This window comes from Gordionus sp. m RMFG-2023, chromosome 5 (genome assembly GCF_954871325.1).
Source record: "Gordionus sp. m RMFG-2023 chromosome 5, tfGorSpeb1-WG-v2, whole genome shotgun sequence".
Taxonomy (NCBI): Eukaryota; Metazoa; Nematomorpha; class Gordioida; order Chordodea; family Parachordodidae; genus Gordionus; species Gordionus sp. m RMFG-2023.
This window is the reverse complement of record NC_088779.1, coordinates 1359318-1385407: the sequence shown is the minus strand read 5'-3', so window position 1 is coordinate 1385407 and position 26090 is coordinate 1359318. Positions and strand designations below refer to the sequence as shown.

Sequence of the window (26090 nt, the reverse complement as noted above, 5' to 3'; positions counted from 1 at the left end):
TTTTCTTGTTTGGATTACTGCCGCCATAAATTTATCAACCATTTATATATAAATATTAACCTGTATTTTCTACCACTAACCATTTTATACTTATAAATATTTAAAATTCATATCCAAAACTCTTATAATTATTACTGTATTTTTAATTTTTTACTATAAACGATACCACTAACCTGAATAAATTCTATTACTCTTATTTTATATAATACTTTAGGTAAAAATATTTACATATATCGGATCTAAAAATACTATTGACTTATCTTTATTAAAAAAAACTTTTAAAAAGTACTTAACATACTAAATATTCGTTTGTGATGCTGAACCCAAAGTTTTATTATAAATTGGAAAGAATAATGTATATTTATAAATCACAATTCTAGTACCATAATATCCTTATAATCTTGATTAAAAATGTTATAATGATGTTCCCGAAGATTTATTATCATAAATTCGATAGAATGTAAATATTAATTAATCACAATTTTAGCAAATATACCAAATGCCCTATAATCTAAAAATTGTTAAGTAAATCTAATGATTAATTACATCATAATTATGACAGTTAAGATTTGAAAATAACAATTAATATATAATTTTATTGTTTCATATGGATTCTTCTTTTTCTAAATTCTGTTTTTAATAATAAATAGAATAATTATATTATATAATGAGGAGATAAGTATAAGATGACTTTTAAAGCTAATCCTGGCTTACTCAGTCTTTATTACACGTATTTATTGACTCCAAATAATAACGACAAGCGAGTATCCTGCATCTACTTTAAAAATGTCTTTATCTACTAGTTCAACATCAGATATTAGTTAACCCCTACATTAATTACGAAATTTGTAATTTATATCTAAGATGTTTTAAAATAATTTTAATCTTTCCTTTGTTTATTTGTTTTTATATTGAGATTTGTAAAAAATTTACAAAATAAACCGTCTAAGCTAATGCATTTTTTTTACATTATATTAAGCAGAGCAGAAAATATTCCGATACATGAATCTGAAGTTTGTATTATGATAATCCTTCAATAGTAGCAAAGTTTTTAGTCTTTTCATAAATATACAAGATCCACTATTATTACAAAGTATCTATATCATTTTCAAAAAAACAAAAATTACTCAATGATATTTTAATTAAATATTGCAATTTTATATTTGTGGTAATAATTTTTATAAGAGAAATCATCATATATTTGGATTATATTTTTTTAATAATAAAAAATTTCAAACTCTGAGCCGACCTATTGAATATCAGTCCAACCCGATATAGAATTTTGCAATTTTTCACATCCTAAAGTATGTGATAACTACGATCTCCATTTTCATCTTGAAAATGCGGGAAATATAATTTAGGCATTTTTTTGCAGTTAACATGCAATACAAAAAATGGGTTATACTAATATTACTCTCTGATTAAAACAAACTTAATATATTCTTTTGGCATAGGCTATTCTTTGAACGAATCCCCACCCCTCGTTGGAGAACAAAAGCTCTACCTTTAATTTAGGGTTATGATGATCCAGCAATTCAGGGCCAATCTCGATTAACCTGAACTTATGAGGAGATTGATTTTTAAACACATATGCGTAAGTTGTGAAAGAAAGGGGTAGAGGGTAAAAATAGTTCCGATATTTAAAGTAGATTTCTATATAAAACTTATTAAGCTATTTTAGTGTTGTAAACGTTACTTGGAAACGGTATAGCTATTTTTTCATTGCAGTCCGAAAATAAACCAAATTTCCTCATATTTTTTATGTTATATTTTCAAAAATAAATAATGCTGTTTACTTTTATAATAAAATTGAATGACAGTTAAAAAAATTTCTCTAGATATTATGTTTAAAAAATAAACGTGATTGAAAAATATAGTTATTGATATAAGATTTACTATATAAAAGTTGTAATAATTATATTTACAAATACATTTTCTATTTTAAATTATTTCAAAATTTTAATCATATAACCAGAAATGTTTAGTATTTAACCCAACCTTTGCTATTCTTAAGAATCACTCAATTGCTGGTACCTGTAATCAATGTGTGTTGTTATATTTGATACAATTCATAGAAATTTATTTATCATTTAAAAATTTCTCTAATTTATTGCATTCATAAATTTTCTTTATAAAAAAATATTTTTTTCGTTTCTAATTGATTTAGCCAAATGTAATTTTTTTAATAATGTTATCAATTAATTAGCTTAGTAGTTTAAATTCATGTACAAATATGTAGTATTATAATACAAAAACAACATTCCAAAAATATTTTATCATTCACTGATTATAAAATAAATAATATATTTTCTATTATACTTTATTTAGGGTTAACTCTTTTTCTACCCTTAGCTATAAAAATTAAATTTTTCAAAATGATGATTTAATAATTTGAAATTCAGAATAATTAATGGTAAGCATTAAGAAAGGCCTCTTATTAGAATATACAAAACACTAGATAGCCATACAAAAATTTAGTTTAGGCTAGATTTATATAGAAAAATTCTTATGGAAACATATAAATCTTCAATAAAATTTTTTCTAATGTAATATCATCCTTCTTATTTGATAGATTTGCTTAAACCATTAAATATTTTTACATTTTCCTTAATAAATACTTATACTTAATTATAAATGTTATTTTAATTTTTCAATAGATAATATTGTTCTTACCAGGTCTAGCTTGCTTTTTTTCTATTTTCATTTTCAGGAATCATAAATAAAAAATTGATTAAGTGAATTAAAATAAAGAAATTTTAAGTTCTTTAGACTTTCGAAATAAATTTGGAGGTAAAATATTATATGTATCCTGTTAAGGTTGGCAGGGAGTAAGGAAGATAAAACAAAAAGATTTAAAACTTTTATTAAATAAATATATTTCATAAAATATTTCAACTATAATCTAACTCAACAATTATAAAAAATTTATCATTTATATATAAAATAAAACTATTAAATAATTAAATGAAACTATTAAGTTAATATAAATTATGTAAATTAATAATATGCAACATATAAAAATTTGCGCTATATAATAACCATTATAATAAAATAATAATCCATGTTTAACACATCCTTATCATCAATATTTATGACCTGTGTTCATAAAATGAACATTAATTATTTGATAAAATTTACAAAATTTTAACAGGGTTTAGTTAGGTTTAACAGGGTTTAGTTAGGTCATAATATATTGGAGAAGGGTAACTGCAGGGCTTTAGATTCTGCTAAACAAATTAAAATTAGGAACTTCACATTAATCGTTGATAATAAATTTTAATGGAAAAGTAGTAAAGAGGAATGGGGTTAGTTATTCTTGAAGGGTTATTTATCAAAGCTGAAAACATGATAATTCGAGAAATGCTGAGATTCTAGATTTTATTAAATTAACATTATGCCCTAGATATTACACTCTAGAAAGTGGGGTAATGGAGAGAATGATAACCCAAAAACGGAAGTTTGGAGGTAGGATATCATAGCCTAGTAAGATCGATAGAAATTCTTAAATATTTGTTAATTCATATCATAAGGTTAACACTTCATTTAATAACTAAGTTTAAAGGGTTGCCTACAATTCACCAGTGAGAGAATGGATAAGTTTAAAAATTATAGGGGATAGCTTTTAAATATTGGTATTAAACGAAATTCTCCCTTAAAATTAAATCTAAATTATAAAAGATATACACGTGGTTGTAATATCCTTTAGCGAATTGGAGTTAAACAACAAATAAATACATTTCGGCTCATAATAAAAATCGAGCCAACTTGGGGCAACTCGAGCCAACTCCTGAGATGACTAATGACCAATTTTTACAACTTTAGTGCAGATCCCAGAAGTTATTAATTAAATAAACATATAATACCCTCATTTTTTTGATAATATATGAATCACATATCTAAAAATCGATAAATTCTTATAATAAATATTTCTCCCTTAGAAGATAATCATTTCAAATTCGATATCAATTTTATTTAATTAATATGGAATTGAATTACTCATCTCCTAAATTTTAATTTTAAGATTATAAGATTTTTTTAAAAAAGGAATCTGGTTATTTCTATGCTAATATTGAAATATTCGTCCTCTATGCATAAAAATATAATTGAGTAAAATATTCACAATAAAATAATATAATAACTTGGTTTTGAGTTGGTGCTCGGGTCGACTCGGGTGGTGCTCAGATCGGTGCTCGGTTCTATGGATTTGGTCCACTAGGTCTACCCATTTGGTTGGGTTGGTTCTGGTTCATTTATTTTAAACCAAAAACCAGGGTAGTGGAATTGTAATTCTAACTAATTAACCACAATAGGTATTAGGCATGGCAAAGTATAACCCGTGTGGTATAAAACGCATTTCTATATACTTCAGAAATAATGAGCCACATATATGTTAAGATTTTAAAACCATTTGAGCTTATGAGATTTTGTTACCTTTCTTAGAAATATAAATTATTTATTCTTAATTTATGTAACATTATAACTAGAGCGTGTGGTAGATTAGTTATTATATTTTTCCCTCAACTTGAATAAAATATAAATCATCTATGCATATTATTTTTTTCCTTTTTTATCTAAAATCATTATTTGCTAAAAACAAAGAAAAATTTGATAGATTCGCATTTCCCTCAATAAACATATATAATTTATAAATATCATAATTCTTTCATGCACCAGAATCATAGTCGCCCTAGAAAAAGATATAATTAGGGTTACATGGAGATAATAATCTCCTGATAAAACCGCCTAATGAAGAAATGTTGATTTTTATTATAGGGTTATAAAATTTATTTTTAGTGACAAATGGCCTTGTTTAGTTTGATTCCCAGTTTCAAAATATAAAATATATAATAGTTTTATTTACGTCTATTTTCCTTTCTCTTTACTAAGATGTGAAATATAAATTAAATTACAAATGAGAAAAATTGTGACTATAAAAATAGAAATTAAAACATCAAAAGGTCTTCATCTCAGTTAAATCCTTCATAAGTTCGACCTTAAAAGGTTCATATTAGACTTATTATAACATTCAAATCAATTTCAAATTTTTTTTCTAAACTCATAACACGTCTGTGTGGTCACTATGGAGATTTCATCAATGTATTTATTATTTATGCATTGTAAATAATTACCTTAATTTATTTTTGGCATTTGTCATGTATCAGCCAGTGAGTTTTACGAATATTTATTTTATATCCCTGATTTAATAATTCGAATGTGCGAATTTTAGATGTATAATAAATTTATAAATTTTTATATATATTTTTTCCTATGGTAATAAAAATATGGTAACTCCAGGTTACGAAAATATGTATTTTTTTTAAGCTGGATTTATAAATATAACTTACATAAAATATTTACTTCCAAAACATTATTATATTAGTTGTGAAAAAAAAATGAAGTCAAAATTATCTATTTTTGTCATTTCATGTTTTGTATGATAAGTCTTTAATCATTGAAATAAAGATATTATTAATGTTTCTGTTTCCTGAATTTTTTTTGTAAATAAACTATTTAATAATATTCAATAATTCTATAGAATATTAGATAAAAAAAAATTATTAGATGAATAATATATTTTTTTTCTTTTTCGCATTGGATTCGAATTTTAGAATTGAATAAATTCGTTATTCATAAAATACGAATAGAATCGAATAAAATCAAATCGAATATCGGATAACGAATAATTTTTTAAGGTATATTCCTTATCAGATGGTTATCGTTAATAGCCGATATTGATAGAATTTTAAAATGTTATAAAAAACCTCTAAAAACAGTATATTCGAATAAAAATTTATAAAAGTTGTCCAAATATTTTCCAAAAACTTTCGAAAATGGATCCGAAACATATAGACACATTTTATATAATGGAATTCTACTACATACTGTTAATATGCAATTGCGATAAAAGAATTTTTTATTAGTTTAGATTAACTAAATTATTGCTATAGCTATGTTCTTTCTACAAAAATTGATATTAATTTTGCGGCTCTATTGTTATAAAATTGTCATTTCAAATTTTCAAATGTTGTACAATTATTGTATTTATAAATGCATCAGATATTTTTTTACTAAATCTATTTTAGAGTATTTATAAATAAAATTTAATTTTAATAATTGTATTTATATAAATTTATAAACCTTATATCACATTGGAACAAAGACCATCAGAAGAATTTAAAAGTACGATCTTGTTTGAGCAGATTTTTATGCTCATCCAAAAGCAGAGGAGAAATGGGCATAATTTTTCTGTAATAACGTTAAATCTATTATTATACTTAGATAGCCTGAAACAGATCTTGCCAAAAACTACTTAGCAATACAAATAACCGATGTCTTTATATTTCCCCAGTACTACAATAATGAGAATTGTTGTAAAAATACACAACGGCTGTTCATTGTCATTAATTAAATTTGTTTTTGAATAATAAAACGTGAGAGAAATTTTTAAAACTTTCCTCTTTTTCTTAACATTTGAAAAAATTATTAAAATTTGGGTATTTCTGTCAGTTGTCTTTTTTGTCAGGGCTTGTCCAGAAGTATTTCTTTTTCCAGGCGTAAAGCCGTTTTGTTCTGAATATTTTTTCCCAAGGATACTTCTGACCTATTATCGGGTATAATAAACAGAGATTATTACAAAAATTTTTTCATCTATTATAATAACAATAAAAATAATAAGTATATTTTTTAAAATTGTTATATGGATAGTAGAAAATTGTTAAAATCAAAATGTTTGAAAACTATATGTGCAGATCCGCATGAGAATTAGGGCTAAATAACAAATAAATACAATTCAAATCAAAATTATACTCGAACCAACTCTTCAGCTGACCGGAGTCACCTCCTGAGTGCGAGCCCACTTATCAAGTCGGCTTGACTTATCACCTTAATTCAATTAGGGGATGGAGTAATTGGCGGATGTAAGGCGGTTCAACATATTATATGTCTTCACTTTGAGGGAAATCTCACAAATGAAACACTTATTAAAATTAAATTTGATAATATTTACAATATCTTTTCCCGTAACTTATTGCAATTAGTGAGCACATTATACCCATGCTCTATTAAATTTCTATATTATTGTTATCAATATCCAATTTTTGCAATACAATTATAAAAAAAAATACCTTCAGCCTAGTGGATAAAAGGGTGATCTACTAATATCATAGGAACCCTTTTATTTTGTTTTGGAATTAATAAGATAATATAAACCATTATTTCAGAATGACACTTTCATTCAAGGTCTCGTATATAGAACACGGAATAATTAGTGAACCTCAAATGAAAATCAACCAAAAAGACAATTAAAAAAAAAAACTCTTAGGAGGAGTTAACATCTAGGTTCTATAACAAGATACACTAAAATCAGTTTCTTCCCCTATTCTACATTTGATGTCCTCTTTAAGCTTGGAGACTTTCTTGACATGCTACTCTCTAATAAATCATTCTTCCTTCTAAAAAGTTTTTTAACATAATGCATACTTTATGCTCTGGGCTTAACTCGTATTTTTTAAATTTCCCATCCCTCTTAGCATTTAACAAAAGGTAATAAAAGATCTAACAGAAAATATCTTTAACCTAAAAATTCTAAGAAAATCAATCGACTTAATTACCTACCAAAAGGGGTGCTTTCGATGCTTAATTTCTAGTTGTCTTTTTCTAAATCCACAATCATTCCCACAACTTAAATAGGACTTTACCTTAGATGGTGCTATCCTGTTATTTAAGACAGGTGTAGTTAATTTCCCATGGCCTGAATCATACAGGTCGAAAGATTAGGATACGTCAGTTGTAGTTTGCGGCGTTGAATCTCTATTATCTAGCATACTATCAAAGGTTCTTTCATTAATCCTTTAATTAGTGAATCCGGGCTTTAATTTTTGGAAGTTATCCCTATTAAAAATTTTCAACTCCAACTCACTAACTATGAGCTTACCCACGCTATTGTAGTCCACCTTAATTGTATGATAACCTTTTATGACTTTTTAAATCTAGAATTTGGGCCAATTTCACGTTTGGTTTTATTCTAGTAAAGATTTATTAGGCCTATCCTGTCAAACTCTAAACTCTCGAGTAATAGCTTAAAATTTCAAAATATATAAAAATTCCAGAGATCATATCTTTATTCCAATAATATCCACAACCTTAATTTCCTTTCATAGTACATTATCCTTGTTCAAAGATTTACAATTTCACACCTGCATTACTGGTTAATGGTCTTTATAAACAATTCTAAGAAAGTCTATTTGGATAATAAATCTTTAAGACAAAATGAAATGTATAATAAAATAATACAAGGTTTTAAAATTTTTTAATATAATTTATATTAAAAGTTTATTTGTTACATTTTCGCACATCGACATTTTATATAAAATTATTCCCAAATTTAACTAAATATTTTTAAATAAATTAATATTTCTACAAATGTATAAAATTTTTATAAAAGTATAATTATTGGTTTTACTCTATTTTATTTGAGAAATAAAAGGGAATTTAGTCCTCAATGTGTGAGAAATAGCAATCCTAATATTAAATAAATGATTATTAAATTAAAGACTTATTATTGTGTAACAAAGATGAACAACAATTTGTGCTCTATTTTTACGGCTTGACAAGCAGTTTTTACATAATTATATAAAGAAGATAATCTATTTTACTAGCTTTTTGGATCCTCTTCTCTAAATTTAAAATATAGACATATTATGTACAAACGGATTAAGATTTTCATAATTATTTTTTTCAGAAATAATTAATTAATATTTATTGTTAATTACTTATAACTTTAAGCCCATTAACTTGAAAATAATTAAAGTATTATATATTTAATAAAAAAATAATAGACAATGAATATTATAAGGCAGGTAACATAAACTATATTTGATTACTTTTTTTTAAACAAATATTATGCCCGACGCGTGCATTTAAAAAAATTTTTTTTAGTCCGTGCATGGGTATATTTAAAGTATTCAATTTCTTCCTGGTCTATTGTATCAAAGGGCATAGCCCGGGCTTAAGTCCCCTGGTCGGGCCAGCAGGTTTTTGATTTTATCAAAATATTTTCTACGAAGCGAAATAGAAAGATAATAATGGCGATTTAAAATACTTGGCCCAGCCAGAGTATTTTTTAAATACGTTTTGCAGGCCCGGCCATGTTATTTTTTTAAAAAAAATATCTTAGACCCGATTTGGCCTAGGTATATATATATTTAAAAAAATTAGTAATGCCGGGATAGCACTGAGCCTGGTAGTTTCTTATATATATTTGTAATTTATTTATGTTAATAAAGTGCACAAAACATATTAATTTTCAAATTTGACTTTAAATGTATAGTCATGACCAGGATTTGGCTAAGTTTGGGGATAATTGTATTTAAAATCTTTAGGATAACTGATTGTAGACATGCGCGAACGCAGCGGGATGTGGGGCAATGTATTATTGCATATATAATTTACTTTACATTTATTTATTACTAAAACAAACAAATATGGCTAATTTATTTTTTGAATTAATATCGATTTAAAATTTTCCTTGGAGTTATATTTATCCAAATTTTTCACCATATTATTTTGAAATTTTACATTAAATAACTCGAAAACCATTGACAGTTACGATTTACCCTTCAGTGCGTACTTTCCCGATTTGGCGTATGGATATTAGAGGCTTCAACATCTCAAACCTAGTGCTTACTTTAATTTTGAAATATTATAATTTAAATCAAAATCAGTTAACTCCCACCTATAATTTAATTAAATTAATCCGCATTTCATAGGTGTAGGCTCGTCCTCTTTAACTAGCCTACAGACGTTTAAATACGCCTTGCGACACTTTATCACTGGCCTCATGATATTTTCTCAGAAGAACTAAGGACCTCAATTGGCCTCCATTTTAATTCAAATAAAATCACTCTACATCTTATTTTATGTAAGATCTAGGTCCATAGTTATGGACAATAGTTATTATATTGCAGATACTCAAAAGGCAAGCATTAGCATCATCATGCAATAAAAACTCTCATTCATTTCTTATCAACTACTCTTATTCAATCTATGTTAGATAGGACGTAATACCTTAGATAGCAAGCATCCAGATGGAATAACATTAACTACTTAAGTTAGAGGAGTATCTCTAGCTTATGACTATATCTGTTAATTTGTGTACTAAAAATTGTCAACCACATCAGTCCTAATAAATTTCTGAAACATAAAATGTTCTTAAGTAACTCCTATATAAAATATTGAATTAGCCCATCCTATACCCCCCCCCCCCCCTATTTCTATAAAAATTTATGCGCACCCACCTGATTGTAGACCTTTGGCAATATTACATTTAAATAATAATTTTGGGTTTGCACTTAGTCTTTTTTATTTAAAAAATTTTTTTTTTATTTTACAGTTATAATATTATGTAAACATTTTTGAGGGAGAGGGAGGTGGGAATGTGTAGGATAAAATCTTTATTAGCTTAAAATGATACATGAGAATATCCAAGTTTTTTTAAGAGGGGAAAATTTCTCTTATATTAATTGGCATTTTTATGGTTTGTAATGAATTATATTCCAGAGTATTTTGCTAAACTGCGGATATAAATTAAAATACTAATATTACATAATTAGTATTTTGGATTACCAATACTAACTTTTGAAATGAATGTAAAAAATTAAATTTAAATCCTATTAGTTGAAAATTATTATGAATGTGACAATATTTTTTTATATGAAATAATATTATTTTATATGAAATCAATATTTATAAAATAGGGTTAATTATACCAGGATAATTTGTGCATTGAATATATACTATCTGTTACGCCATAATATAAACAAGTTCTTATTCTCCTCAATTATACCTTATAAAGTATATAAGTAATCCCGCATCAAAAAAGTACAAATTCTAATACCTCTCTTCAAATTAAGAGGAAATTTCTGACTTATCCGTCATTTTTTGATGGGCCATTTGATTGTACATTATATTAATTATTTTTTAAAAAAAATATATTAATATAAATTATTTTAAAACTTTCTATTATCCTTCTATTTGGACAATTGTGAAGAAATATATTCATATAACATTCAATTTATACTTTTATCATCATAAATATAATTCTCATAAATGATATTACCTAAACACGTTTCTTTTTATAAAAAATAATTTATAAAAATTAGATAATTTTTAAGAATATTTTTACTTATTCAAATAATAAAAAAGTTAGGGAGGATTGAAATCATTAAAGGTTTTATGAATATCAAGTAAAGTTTTATATACAAATTATAAAAATTTAATAATTATTTAATATAAATTAAAGAAATTAATATGACAAATTATGTGTAAATATAATAGTGTTGTATTTTTTTTTACCTAAATCTTTACATGCTACATCAAATAAAAAAAAAATTTTAGATTTCTGAAAATTGAGAGAATCGAAAGTAGTATCTACAATTGTCTTCAGGTAGAGGTTATAAAATAAATATTAATATTTTTAAGGTATAATATGATTATTTTTTATTTGTAAAAATATTCATAATCGCATATAAAAGTTTTTTTGATTTTCTTTATTAACATTTAAATTTGCGATATGATTTAACCGTCACTGTTTCAGGGTAGAAACGTCAGATTTACGAAGTGTTGGTCTTAAAAACAATCGTTTAGCACAGATACTGTAGTTGGACATTCAAGTCCAACCATGTTCGATAGAGTTCCAAGGTCCGAAATTGTCGGAGAAGGGGGGACCTGACGGTATAAATTTTAGTCATAGAATTAATTTACAGAAAGTAGAATATTATTTTAAGTAATCATACAAACATTTATAATCAAAAAAAATCAAATTGGAGAAAAAAAGATTGTATAAATGTTCATCCACATAATTCATTTTAGAGGGTCAATATATCGTAAACATTTTACAATCCAACAACAATAACAAAATCTATAGGTTTTTTTATAATATTAATTTCATATAATGGTCAATCTCGAAAACTGACTAGGACCAGTTTTAAATGAATAAAATTATAAAAACGGTTTGTATAAAATATCGTATAAAAAAAAGAAATATAATTAGGGTACCATTAATACACATTTCACAAACATACTCTGAAAAGTTTGAAATAATTTTCTTTCTTACTTTGATTTTAAAGGTTATGACGTCCAAATAATTGTATGATCTATAACATTTATAAACTAACCCGTAGTGGTGATGTAATAAATTCGAACTTTTTTCGAATCTTTAAAAGAGGCTTCACTAAATTTAATTTTCTTTGGCTTTAAAATTAAATTCTCTTCAAAATTTATCAAGACAATCACCTTGGTTATTATGAATTTTGATCAAAATTTCTAATTTATATTTACCATTTTTGAAAATATGATGAAGACCTTTTAAAACTTCTACTCTCTCAAATAACATTATTAACATTTTTAAGAAATAAAAATTTGTCAAAATGCTTTTATTTTATGTAATAGATTAATTAATTTGTTCATTTAGCAAACATCGCGAAATGTATTTCTAATTTCTAGTGAAGATTTTATGATTATTTCATAATTTCTTTCTATTGATTTTAGTTATATTATTAGCATACGCCAGCGTTTAGAATATATACTGCAGAATTTAATATATGATTTGCATAATATACATAGATTTCTCAAGATTTTTCAATATGAGCGGACAATATCCAACGGTTTTCTTTTATAGATATATCCAAGGTTTCAACTTGGATTATCGGGTAGAATGTAGCAGATTTTATAGATTTCACAAGTCTATTTCAGTTCGTAAGACATGGTGAAAAGTTCTATCATGTTATATCTACTTATAGTTTCTACAATCCACCCTTCTTTTAACAAAATTATCCTCAGCTATAAGTTTTATTGCATTGTCTTTTTCTTTATGCTATTTTAAAGCCATGTGTTCCAAGATAATGAATAGTTTTTATTATTTTTTCAATGCAATTCTTTACTTTTTATGTATTTCAATATTGTTTTTGAAATTATTCCGTGAACATTTGTCCCCTGTCTTTCATGCTAACATAGATAGAAGGCGATGTGGATTTTCATGAGTATTTAATGATAAATCATCTGTTTTATATTTTGGTGAAGCAAGAGAAGAGAGTCGAAAGAGTATATAAATACAGAAATAATATAATTTAAAATGGAGAGCCTCGCTACCTTCATGAAGTCGGAGCCTATGTATATAATTGTTATCGAAATGCACATCCAAAGATATTAATATTATCTTGTTTATAAATAAATATAATCTTAATATCTGAGGATGTTAGCAAATTTATAGGATTAATGTAATGTAAATTATGAAATTAATATCTGTTAATGCCATATAACTTGGCCCAATATCTAATAATGTAATAAGAACCAATAAATATAAAATTTAATGCAATCAATCAGGTCAAAATGATAATTTCGAAAGAAAAATATATTTGAAGAACAATATATAAAGGTCATAATCACAGTACCTAATAAATAATAGGTAGTTTCCATGTTTGTTAGACCATAAACATATGACGTAGAGAATAGCCTAGGGTACTACATCAGCAGTTAATTACTAAATGTTTTAGCCTTTTTGCAAGTGGAGTATGGATTCGACTTTTTCTTGTATGGGCCTAGCATATTTCCACAGTCGTATTATAGAGTTGGTCTTAAGACTCGGTATTATTTGAGATTCTATCAATTTAATGATTTCTTCACTGGTTTACTAGTCGAACAAATAGTTAAGTGAATACTTTTTTTTTCAATTAGTTAAAAATAAGTTTTTATAATTATACGAATCTTATAACTGTTGACTTTTAATGATGTGACATAAAATTACAAGAATATTATAAGAATAAAAATCATTTGACTTGATCATTCTAATATAAGAAATCGGAATCTAACCGAATTTGAGAAAATGTCTGTTTGAGTCTGACAGATTTAAATTAGTCTGTATTATACTTTTTATCAAAAAAAAGTTTTTGCATTATAACTTTTATAAAATAAAATATGAAAAAATTTTTAAATGTTAATTAATTTGAATTTGGTTGTTAAAGAAATTAATAATTATAATTAACTAATTATTTGTAAATACCAATCATTATCTCTCTTAAGAATAACTTAAAATTTTTTTTAAAAAAAATATAGGTGACAAAATTAAATTCATTATATAAATAACCCAAACAATTTTATAAATTTTCATTTTATCCCCTATTGATTTTATTTTCTTTTATATTTTAAATTATATTATATTTTATTTCATGTTAAACAATATATAAATAAAAAAAATATTTCTTTTTATTAAACATTATTTATTTTTTAAAAAAATTTATATATATTAAAAATTTAAAAAAGGACAAATACATTAAATTTTTTAAAAATTTTAAAAAGGAGAATGCTAAGTGAATAATTCGGGTTGCTGATACCCTCTACAGATTTAATGATAAATCATTGAACTTAAGTAAGAAATAAGAGTCTTAGCTGAGATGTTTATAATTGTGATAAGGGAAGGTATTTAAGAAGGGATCGGTCACATTATTCTTTTTAATTAAATTAAAGGAATTCGCAAGTTTTACAATAAATTTATCTCGTTTGATGTTGGACTAAATTAATGAACTGCAGTGAATTGCGGCTTCACTGCCTCTTTTACTTCGAACCCAACTTGGTGAGAGGTGGGTATGTAGAACCCTTTATTTTTAAATTTTATTGATTTTTATATCAAAATTTTAATAAAATAACTAAAATACATTCTCAGTGTTAAAAATAATAGTTTCATCCACATCTCAAAAAAGCATCTTTTACATACACAATATAAATACTTTTTATATTTTCATTTAGCCAAAAATAAGGATAAATTTCTGATTCCTAAATCTAATTTATAGAAAATATATGAGTAATCGTGCATCAAATAAACTATAAATATTCTGCATTTTTCATCTGGTTAGAAAATTTTTGACTTATTAATTATTATTTGACGGACTATTTGCTAGTATGACAATATATTTATTCCATTTTAAAGAAATATATTATTATGAATAATATTAAAGCTTTCGGAGACCTGAAGCGGTGAATTAATATCGTAATTCAATAAGAAAATTGGACATATTTTGAGATTATTATTTTTATTTCCCTACATATTCAATAAAGTATAAATGATTACCGTAACACGGTTCTTCAATAAATAGAAATAAATTCATATAATTTAATAGAATGTAAAATTATGTGATACGTAATATTAAGTGCATTAGCCCTAAACGTCATATATATATACCAGAGATATGTATACAACAGAGCAACGCTTGGTTCTCTAATGAAAAGCACATCAAACTGGTATAAAAGATGGGAAATAATTAAGAGGACCATCCACGTTTATTAGGCAGGCCGCAGGTAACTGTGGGCACAAGAGGCAAAGCTCCTTACTTAAGCGCACATCGGAAGTAAGAGGAGTGGTAAAAAGCACATGTCCGATTAAATAAAAACTTTGATTATGGGAGGGTTATATTGGCTATTATAATTTTTCTATAAATTAAAATGCGAGTAAACCTAGAAATAAACATGATTAAGTAAAATAAATACCAGTACAAATACAGTACTATTTATTCTTTCAAAATTATTGCACCGGATGAATCGCACCCATCTGATTTTAATTTTCAATAGGCAAACTTAAAAAAATAATGATTTTCAGAATATAAAATTAAAATATATGTCATCCTTCCAGCAGCTGTTTTTTTTTAAAAGTTAAAAGTAATTAAGCTAAATATATATTAATCAGTTAAATACCACTTAAAATAACATTATATTCACTCTGATCTAATTTCAATTAAATAAATTTGAGATTCTAAATTACAGAATTACCCAAATCGACCACAAACTGGAATGTTAAATAAGGGCCCTTACCGTCATTGAGACATATTATACTGATCTATTGTATCTAAGTGTTCATGTATACACTCTCTGGTCCCACTCACTATCTGTATTCCTCCCTCTCCAGCACAAATCTCACAATACAATAATGCTATTAATAATGAAATAGATTAATTATCCTATTATGAAACCATCTTTGCAATCAAAGCTTTCATATCATGACAACATATAATAAACTCATTTAAAGATAGAAAATCAAAATTAGATAATTATTCCATATAGAAAATTTTAAATTTATTAATAATCATAAATTTTATGATATTCTACTTAAATTTTTTTACAGAACAATACATACATTTTAGCTATAAACACAATTGTGAATTTTAACAAACCTTCACCCTAAATCTGGTAAAAATTTATAATTCATGAACCTACCAGACCTCAGCACGCACCTACCATATATAACTGTCCATGTGTAATAAACTTATTAAAGTAACCAAATTGGGGCTATATAAAGTGTTCTCTTCTGGGCTACCCATCTTATCACCAGCTCCTCCTACCCTTAATGTCTTTTCTGCCCTTGCCCTTACAACTATGCCCATAGTCACCATTCGGCTCACTAGCCCAATAGTCCCTATCTCCACTGTCGCAAATGCTTCCACGTTTGATCCAACCACCACAGATGTATAAATATTTTTAACACCAAAACCATTTGTATTTTAACGAATACCTAAGGGAGCCAAGGCTTCAAGTTGAGAGACACCTGTCGAAAAACTTGGTTTCTTTGATAAATAATATTCTTTTGTAAAACACAGGCTAGACACACTGTAATTTGTTTTTATTACCTTACAAATTCCTGATCCTGCCGGCAAAAAATCCCTGACTCAGCAAAAGGATGCAAATATCTGCCCCTTGCCCGTCAATCACATTTCCACATTTTCTTAAGGGTAATGACACAAATAAAAATCACAAAAATAACCTGCTCACCAAGACTAAGGCAAATATCTAGAAAATTGGATAACCTGAATGTTAAATCTGCCATACGTCTGGTAACCTCTGGACGAGGGATTCTACCTACGTCGATACAACTTATATTATGTATTTTAAGTGGTGTGTTCAATTGCATTTATGTTTAATATTACTTTTTGACAAATGTTTCACATAAGGCGAAAAGAAAATATATTTAGATTGTAATAATATATTAAATGTTGTTAATTATATAACGTGATTGGAAACAATTGATTTTCGAGATATATAAAGAATGATTATTTTTGATATACATACAGACAAAACCATTCCATTTTGATTTTCTTTTTTATAACCATATTCAATAAATTTATCACTTGTTTAACCATATTATCAAATAAAAAGACCACATGACATTCAAGTTATTCTATATATTTATTCTTATTCATTATGGTGGAGGATAGAAATGATGTAAAGATCAAGGTATTATTGAAAACATTGGATCTGAAATTTTTAGCCGAAAATATTGTTGATGAGGCAACTAAGAAATGCAAACTGCTCGAAACAATTGACAAAGATATGGCTGTTAGCATTATGGACAACATAGATAACTTATCATATCAACAGATGAAAGGTTTAGTATAAAAAAAAGTTGAAAAAAACAAGATTACGCGCATATTCGAATTATTTAATACAAAACCGGATAGAGTCTTCCAGAGAGTATCTCGATAGACTGAAAGGGTATGGTTCGGGGCTCATTCCTGAATTTTTGTCGATGCAATTCATGTCAAATTGTCGTAATGAAAAGCTAAAGACAAGCTTGATAGAAGAAAATTACCACAGAGCTCACCATATCGTAGAGGACATTGCTGTCACCTGTCAATCGTTGGAGATTACCACTACAAAACATATGTAGATAAAGATTCTTTGAGCCGAGATTATCGCGCCGATTGGCATTAGGCTATTCGTCTTGGAAAGGAAACAAGGATTTTAAGGCCAACACTAACAACAACTACAACAATAACAACAACAACAATATCGAAGACCAAACGCCATATAATTTGAGGCCAAGGAATAAGATAAATTCTTATTAATGATTTCACAGTTAATATGCAACTTAATAATCTAAATTTTTCTTTTTTGATAGATACGGGTTCTTCGGTGACATCCTTGACCTATTAAAGATTTTGAAACATTGGAGAATTATGAAGAATTTGAGCTGGAAAATTTTTCTAAAAAGTTATGCTCTTATGAGGGTTCTCCTATCACAGTCGTTGGTCAGGTCTCGAATGATTATGGCTAAATATTTGAATACAATTAAATATTTAAATTTGTCAAGTATTGGATGGGGAGGGACCATCGCTATGTGGTCAAGTACTGGATTAAAGAATTTGACATAATCAAATGCAACGTTGATGTAAACACTATTAATAAGAAAAAGGAGATAGGGTAAATTTTTTAACTTTTAACAATCCTTTCAAAGATGCTGATAAATTTTATAAAAAAAATTATGTCATTCAATAGTTATTTACTAAAAAAGGTATTTTGAAGAGAGTTGTGACATCAACAAACTAATTAAGAAATCTGATTGTGTTTCTAATGATAGAATTGGAAAAGTCAACACTTTGGAAATAGACATTTTATTAAAAAGTGACTTTAAGCCAAAATTTGTGAATGCCAGGCGAGTGCCCCTCGAGTTAGAAGAAGAATTAGAAAACTACCATAGAACAATAGCGCAGCACAATTAGCCGATCAGATTTTCACAGGACTCCATTGGGAATATCCGCTATAACCAAGGATAAATGACAATAATTCCACTCCCAAATGAAATTGTTTATTATATTCCAAAAAAAAAGCCAATAATGACAATAATTATTCATCCCAATTGTAATTGTTTATTATATTCCAAAATAAGGAAATAATAACAATAATTGCCCGCCCAAATGTAATTGTTTATTATATTCCAAAAAAAACGCGAAATAATGACAATAATATCCCTTGCCAATTATAATTGTTTATTATATTCCAACATTAGGAAATAATGACAATAATTCCCCCTTTTCAATTGTAGTTCCTACGAGCCCCATATATACATTATTTTCTATATAATTCCTTGTTAATCTTAATGTAAGTTTTGGGTATTATTTTAATAATTAAACCATTATTGTAACATTAAATATTACCTATTACTCATTTAACATTATAAGAGTTACCTCCCGCATGCCAAACGAGTTCTTTCCTTCCCCATTTTTTGTACCATGTTGTGTTTTTAAGACTTTAATTTTTTTTATATATTTTTTTTTGGAGGTGGTTCATGTTGTATGATACAACTTATATTATGTATTTTAAGCGGTGTTTTCAATTACATTTATGTTTAATATTACTTTTATGTTTCACTTAAAGCGAAAAGAAGATATATATATAGATTGTAATAATATATTAAAGGTTGTTAATTATATAACGTGATTGGAAACAATTGATTTTCGAGATATATAAAGAATGATTATTTTTGATATACATACAGACAAAAACCATTCATTTTTATTTTCTTTTGTATAACCATATTATTCAATAAAAAGATCACTTGTTTATCCATATTATCAAATAAAAAGACCACATCACATTCAAGTTATTCTATATATTTATTCTTATTCATTAGGTTAGCCCTAAACATAATAAAATGCAATTATCTTAGCTCTATACTCTCTGATTGACAAATCATTCTGCATAGGATAGACTTAGTCTATTTTCCCAATTATAACGTTGACGCTAAAAAGGAATTTGGATCTCAATCGATAAAAAGCAAAATATTAATGACTTTATATAATTCGTGAATTAACTAATATTATATTTTTTTCCAATAATTGTGAAAATGAAAATTAATAATAGTCATGTATTTTTTTAAACCATTGTCACAAGGATTTTCTATATTTTAATAAAATGAATATTAGTTTAGAATTGGAGAATCATTAGAGTTTTCAGAGATAAGTAATAAAAAAAAATGCGAATTTTTTTTGCCTTCTCTATTCATGGAGACGTTAAGCAAAAACTCGCTATATAATTATCATAGCCTAAATAGATATTTATAAAAAAAAAACGTCAATCAACAATAATGCATAGTGTTGATTGGTGGAAAATAAAATAATATTATAATAAAGAGACAGAATTATTATTTTTATATCAGGATATTATTTTTATTCAATGAATAGATTATTATTATATTTATATTTATTTTTATATTAAAATTATCAGTTGTTTTGTAATTAAAACAATTATTCGATTTATAGAGTTGAAAAATAATAAAAGATTTGAAGATTAAAAATTGTGTGACTTTTATTTTAAGATTGCAAGTTTTAATAGAAATTAAGAAGAAGATATTACATAAAATTTAGAGAAAGTTAGGTTTTAAAAATAAGTGAGATAGAAGAAAATAATAATTTCTTAGCAATTTATTTAGGAAACAAAAAATGAACGACTTCACTTATCCAATGCATTATTTTATATTAATACCACGTGCAGCATTCGATAACTGCTATCAAAAATAAACTGATAATAAAATTCCTTCATTCAAAAATCTTTCTATATTTCACTATTTAACACTTTTTTTGATATATTTTCTGGACTGATTTGAATTTGGAAAATCGATAACAATTATTTAGTCCCAAAATTGAAATTGCATTTATTTAAAAAACTTATTATCTTATATTGCTTTTCTAAACTAAATTATAGGATTAATAAATATATACATATTTTATGTTAAGAGGATTGTAGAAGATGTATTAAGTAAACAGCATTAATCTGGGCAGTATCTTTTATTAAATATAAAAGCTAAATCAGGCAAACAACTCTATGGTATTTGAATAAAATATATGTTGAAGGCTTTAATATAGGAAATTTTTAGAATAACAAGATTTTTAATTATTAGTGCACATATAAATGGATTATAGATCGATTTAATAAATAGTAATAAATTTTTGTTTAGTATTTTAAATCAGGGAAAGGGAAAAGATTTTGGGCTAGACTGGGAAATTTTTATTACCACATAAAATTAATATCTTTTTATATGTCTCAAAATTTTAAATATTTTATTTTTATACTAAAATTAAATAGAATAGGAAATAAACTCCATTTTTAAAAATAAAATTCTATTTTATTATATATATATGTCGTATGGGGTTTCGGAATCTCTCAATTTTAAACCATTAACTGAGAGCGATTTTTGGATTTTAATAATCTGATTTTAGAGGAATTGTATTTCAGCATGTGTAGAGTATTTACCCTATAAATTTCAGCCAATTTCAGCGATAGACATTTTAGTATTTTAAGTTCATGGCAAAACTGTTAGAAATTTACAGTTTGGGTATTCTTCCCATGCTAGCCGGTTAAATTAAAAAAATTTTAAATCGCTCTAGGTAAATGATTTATAATCAAGAGATTCCGAATTTCCTATTTACTATATTTAAACTATAAATATTGTTTGTATATATTTATAAATAAATATAAATATTTACCTTGAGCTATTTATTTAAAACAATATAAATATGAAATATTTATTCCTCATTTAATTTCTATTGGATCCCATTTTTAGATCCAATGAAAATTAAGAAATTCATTTTTTGACTGTCAGAAGCCTTACCTTTTAAATTTTTATTTCCTTTATAGTAGCGCTTATAGTGCTATATTAATTTAACCAGAAAATAAAATATTTTAAAAAATCTTTTTTCTTTCCTAATAATCTTCAAATTTTTGAAATCTCAAAGCAGCTTTTTCCTATTAGACTTACTGACCAGTCTGTTCCTGTTACAGTTTGGTTTTCAATCCCCAAACATTAGCGTTTACTTCCATATAGCCAGAATCACAGAGGATAATAATTACAAAATTTTTAGAATTATTTAAAAATATTTTATGTATTAGAAATTTATTAGAGAGACTATAATATTAACAATATCTAATGTACAAGAATCAAATAAAGATTAATTATAAAATATCAAAGGTATATAAATATAATATAACCGGAATATGAATTATTATAAAATAAATGTCGCCTAAAAAAACTTAGCAAAAAAATATAAATTTTTTAAGCATAAATTTGTTCTACATATTAATTATTTTAGATTAATGCACAACTTTATTATTAAGAAGAGACATATAAATTTATAATCTAAAATTTAATATTCTATAGGATCAAGCTATCTTTTCAATGATTTCATCAGTGCCTAAAGTAGTATAAAATGTGTTTTAAATTATGCAAATCAAATATAGCAGTTTTTGGAATACTATTAATCATAGTTAACCCTTTACATCATAATTTGCATGCTAGTAGTGCCAATGATGGGATACTTTAACATCCTCAGAATAAAAATCTGTAAAATAGATAATTTTTTCTCTATCAAGATTTCCAATATATTCAATAGGATTCAGCGGTAATAATATTTTAAGATTTGTGGTGCCTGATGACTCAAATATCTTATATTATTTGAGTTAAATTAGAGTTTGATAAATACATTTATTTCATAGTATTCTTCTACTAACAATATACTAATATTGAAGTGAATGACTTGTTACTGGAAGTTAAGTAAACAAATATTAAATTATAAAGTTTAACATTTGATAAAACAAAGATATATAATTTATGATTTATTATCTACATTTGCCCAATTTTTTTTTTAGTTTGCTTTAAGTTCAGATATAATGTTTTAAGCTATTCTCATAAATGTCATTTTTTTATAATAAATGACATAAAATACTTATGTATGTATGTAAATAATTTGTTAATATATTTGTAAAAAAAAAAATTGATTGTAGTATTGTGTCTATAAATCTGCTTTGGGATTAAATGCTATTTTCAGGCCTTTTTATTTCAGTAAGAGAATTTATAATAGTCACTTTTAAAACAGGAGCTTATAAATTCTTTGAAAGCTTCATATCCTGACTTTGATCTATATGAATGATTCTTCATCTAGTTATATTTATTAAGTGAGAGATCCTTAAGAATAAATAAAGTTATAAAAATTGTCTTTTATATATTTTTGTTTTTGCAAGATGATTGGAAAAAAAGGTCCTTATATTAATTTTTTAAATAAATATAAAACTTATTAGATTTTTGAAATATATTCATTATTTTGGGGTGATATAGTTTCTAACAATTGTGGAAAGTTGTAAAATAGTGGCCAAGAAAAATTTAAAATTAGTGTATTTATTTATGCCGTTGGAAAATTGCATATATTATTTAAATCATTATTTTTAATTGTCACTCTATACACAATAAAATATAGCTAATTACCTATACAATCTGTTTCTAAAACTAAATTATTATAGTTGAAATATTTTTTAAAAGTGTTATTTTTAGTTAGTTTTTAAACATTCTAGTTATATCAAAAATTCCCAATAAAATTTTATAGGAATATATTTTATATTACAAGCAAATCAATATATTAAAATTAATAATTTTCAAGTAAACGTTTTAGTTTTCAAAACACTAATAATAAAAATGACAAAATATATAAATTTATAATCGATATGTACATTTATCGCAATTCTCTTCTATATAACAGAATAAATAAGAGGTTATTATTTCGATTTTGGTAAAATGAGATAAATCGATTTTTTTTATATGCTTATCTACTATTACTTTCAAATTTTGGTAATAAGAAAAATTTAATTTTTTTAAGTTAATTAGACAATTGATATTCATAATGATTTAGCACTGCGATATTTTATTGCTCAGATCATCATGAAAAAAATAATATAAAGAAATAAAGTAGCAAAGAAGTTTACTTATCCATTATTCCTTATATTTTTGTTTGTTTTTTGCCATGATTTGAATTTAGAAAATCGATAGAAAATATTTAGTCCCGAAATATGAAATTGTATTTATTTAAAAAACTTATTATCTTAAATTGCTTTTCTAAACTAAAATTTTAGGATTAATAAATATATACATATTTTATGTTAAGAGGTTTTAGAAGATGTATTAGTAAACAGCATTAATAAATATATACATATTTTATGTTAAGAGGTTTTTAGAAGATGTATTAGTAAACAGCATTAATCTGGGCAGTTTCTTTTATTAAAGATAAAGGCTAAATCAGGCAAACAACTCTAGGGTATTTGAATAAAATATATGTTAAAGGCTTTAATGTAGGAAATTTTTAGAATAACAAGATTTTTTAATTATTAGTGCACATATAAAAGGATTATAGATCGATTTAATAAATAGTAATAAATTTTTGTTTAGTATTTTAAATCAGGGAAAGGGAAAAGATTTTGGACTAGACTGGGAAATTTTTATTACCACATAAAATTAATATCTTTTTATATGTCTCAAAATTTTAAATATTTTATTTTTATACTAAAATTAAATAGAATAGGAAATAAACTCCATTTTTAAAAATAAAATTCTATTTTATTATATATATATGTCGTATGGGGTTTCGGAATCTCTCAATTTTAAACCATTAACTGAGAGCGATTTTTGGATTTTAATAATCTGATTTTAGAGGAATTGTATTTCAGCATGTGTAGAGTATTTACCCTATAAATTTCAGCCAATTTCAGCGATAGACATTTTAGTATTTTAAGTTCATGGCAAAACTGTTAGAAATTTACAGTTTGGGTATTCTTCCCATGCTAGCCGGTTAAATTAAAAAAATTTTAAATCGCTCTAGGTAAATGATTTATAATCAAGAGATTCCGAATTCCCTATTTACTATATTTAAACTATAAATATTGTTTGTATATATTTATAAATAAATATAAATATTTACCTTGGGCTATTTATTTAAAACAATATAAATATGAAATATTTATTCCTCATTTAATTTCTATTGGATCCCATTTTTAGATCCAATGAAAATTAAGAAATTCATTTTTTGACTGGCCTTACCTTTTAAATTTTTATTTCCTTTATAGTAGCGCTTATAGTGCTATATTAATTTAACCAGAAAATAAAATATTTTAAAAAATATTTTTTCTTTTCTAATAATCTTCAAATTTTTGAAATCTCAAAGCAGCTTTTTCCTATTAGATTTACTGACCAGTCTGTCCCTGTTACAGTTTGGTTCTCAATCCCCAAACATTAGCGTATACTTCCATATAGCCAGAATCACAGAGGATAATAATTACAAAATTTTTAGAATTATTTAAAAATATTTTATGTATTAGAAATTTATTAGAGAGACTATAATATTAACAATATCTAATGTACAAGAATCAAATAAAGATTAATTATAAAATATCAAAGGTATATAAATATAATATAACCGGAATATGAATTATTATAAAATAAATGTCGCCTAAAAAAACTTAGCAAAAAAATATAAATTTTTTAAGCATAAATTTGTTCTACATATTAATTATTTTAGATTAATGCACAACTTTATTATTAAGAAGAGAATATAAATTTATAATCTAAAATTTAATATTCTATAGGATCAAGCTATCTTTTCAATGATTTCATCAGTGCCTAAAGTAGTATAAAATGTGTTTTAAATTATGCAAATCAAATATAGCAGTTTTTGGAATACTATTAATCATAGTTAACCCTTTACATCATAATTTGCATTTAGCTAGTAGTGCCAATGATGGGATACTTTAACATCCTCAGAATAAAAATCTGTAAAATAGATAATTTTTTCTCTATCAAGATTTCCAATATATTCAGTAGGATTCAGCGGTAATAATATTTTAAGATTTGTGGTGCCTGATTACTCAAATATCTTATATTATTTGAGTTAAATATCTAAGAATTTGATAAATACATTTATTTCATAGTATTCTTCTACTAACAATATACTAATATTGAAGTGAATGACTTGTTACTGGAAGTTAAGTAAACAAATATTAAATTATAAAGTTTAACATTTGATAAAACAAAGATATATAATTTATGATTTATTATCTACATTTGCCCAATTTTTTTTTTAGTTTGCTTTAAGTTCAGATATAATGTTTTCAGCTGTTCTCATAAATGTCATTTTTTTATAATAAATGACATAAAATACTTATGTATGTATGTAAATAATTTGTTAATATATTTGTAAAAAAAAAATTGATTGTAGTATTGTGTCTATAAATCTGCTTTGGGATTAAATGCTATTTTCAGGCCTTTTTATTTCAGTAAGAGAATTTATAATAGTCACTTTTAAAACAGGAGCTTATAAATTCTTTGAAAGCTTCATATCCTGACTTTGATCTATATGAATGATTCTTCATCTAGTTATATTTATTAAGTGAGGGATCCTTAAGAATAAATAAAGTTATAAAAATTGTCTTTTATATATTTTTGTTTTTGGCAAGAT

General features: G+C 25.2%; 1 protein-coding gene across 2 annotated transcripts in view; it reads right to left on the bottom strand.

Moving 5' to 3' along the window:
- Nucleotides 1–406: 406 nt before the first annotated feature.
- The window catches only part of LOC135929542 (uncharacterized), a 68106-nt gene continuing 42422 nt past the window's right edge, over nt 407–26090 (bottom strand). For both annotated transcript variants that reach the window (XM_065466168.1, XM_065466169.1), the window contains 6 exons: nt 8772–8792; nt 8655–8675; nt 4862–4882; nt 2674–2694; nt 2320–2352; nt 407–630 (listed from right to left, as the gene is read on the bottom strand). In XM_065466168.1, the coding sequence (XP_065322240.1) occupies nt 2321–2352; nt 2674–2694; nt 4862–4882; nt 8655–8675; nt 8772–8792 (116 nt within the window). In that variant the 3' untranslated portion in view covers nt 407–630; nt 2320. The remainder of the gene's footprint in view (nt 631–2319; nt 2353–2673; nt 2695–4861; nt 4883–8654; nt 8676–8771; nt 8793–26090) is intronic.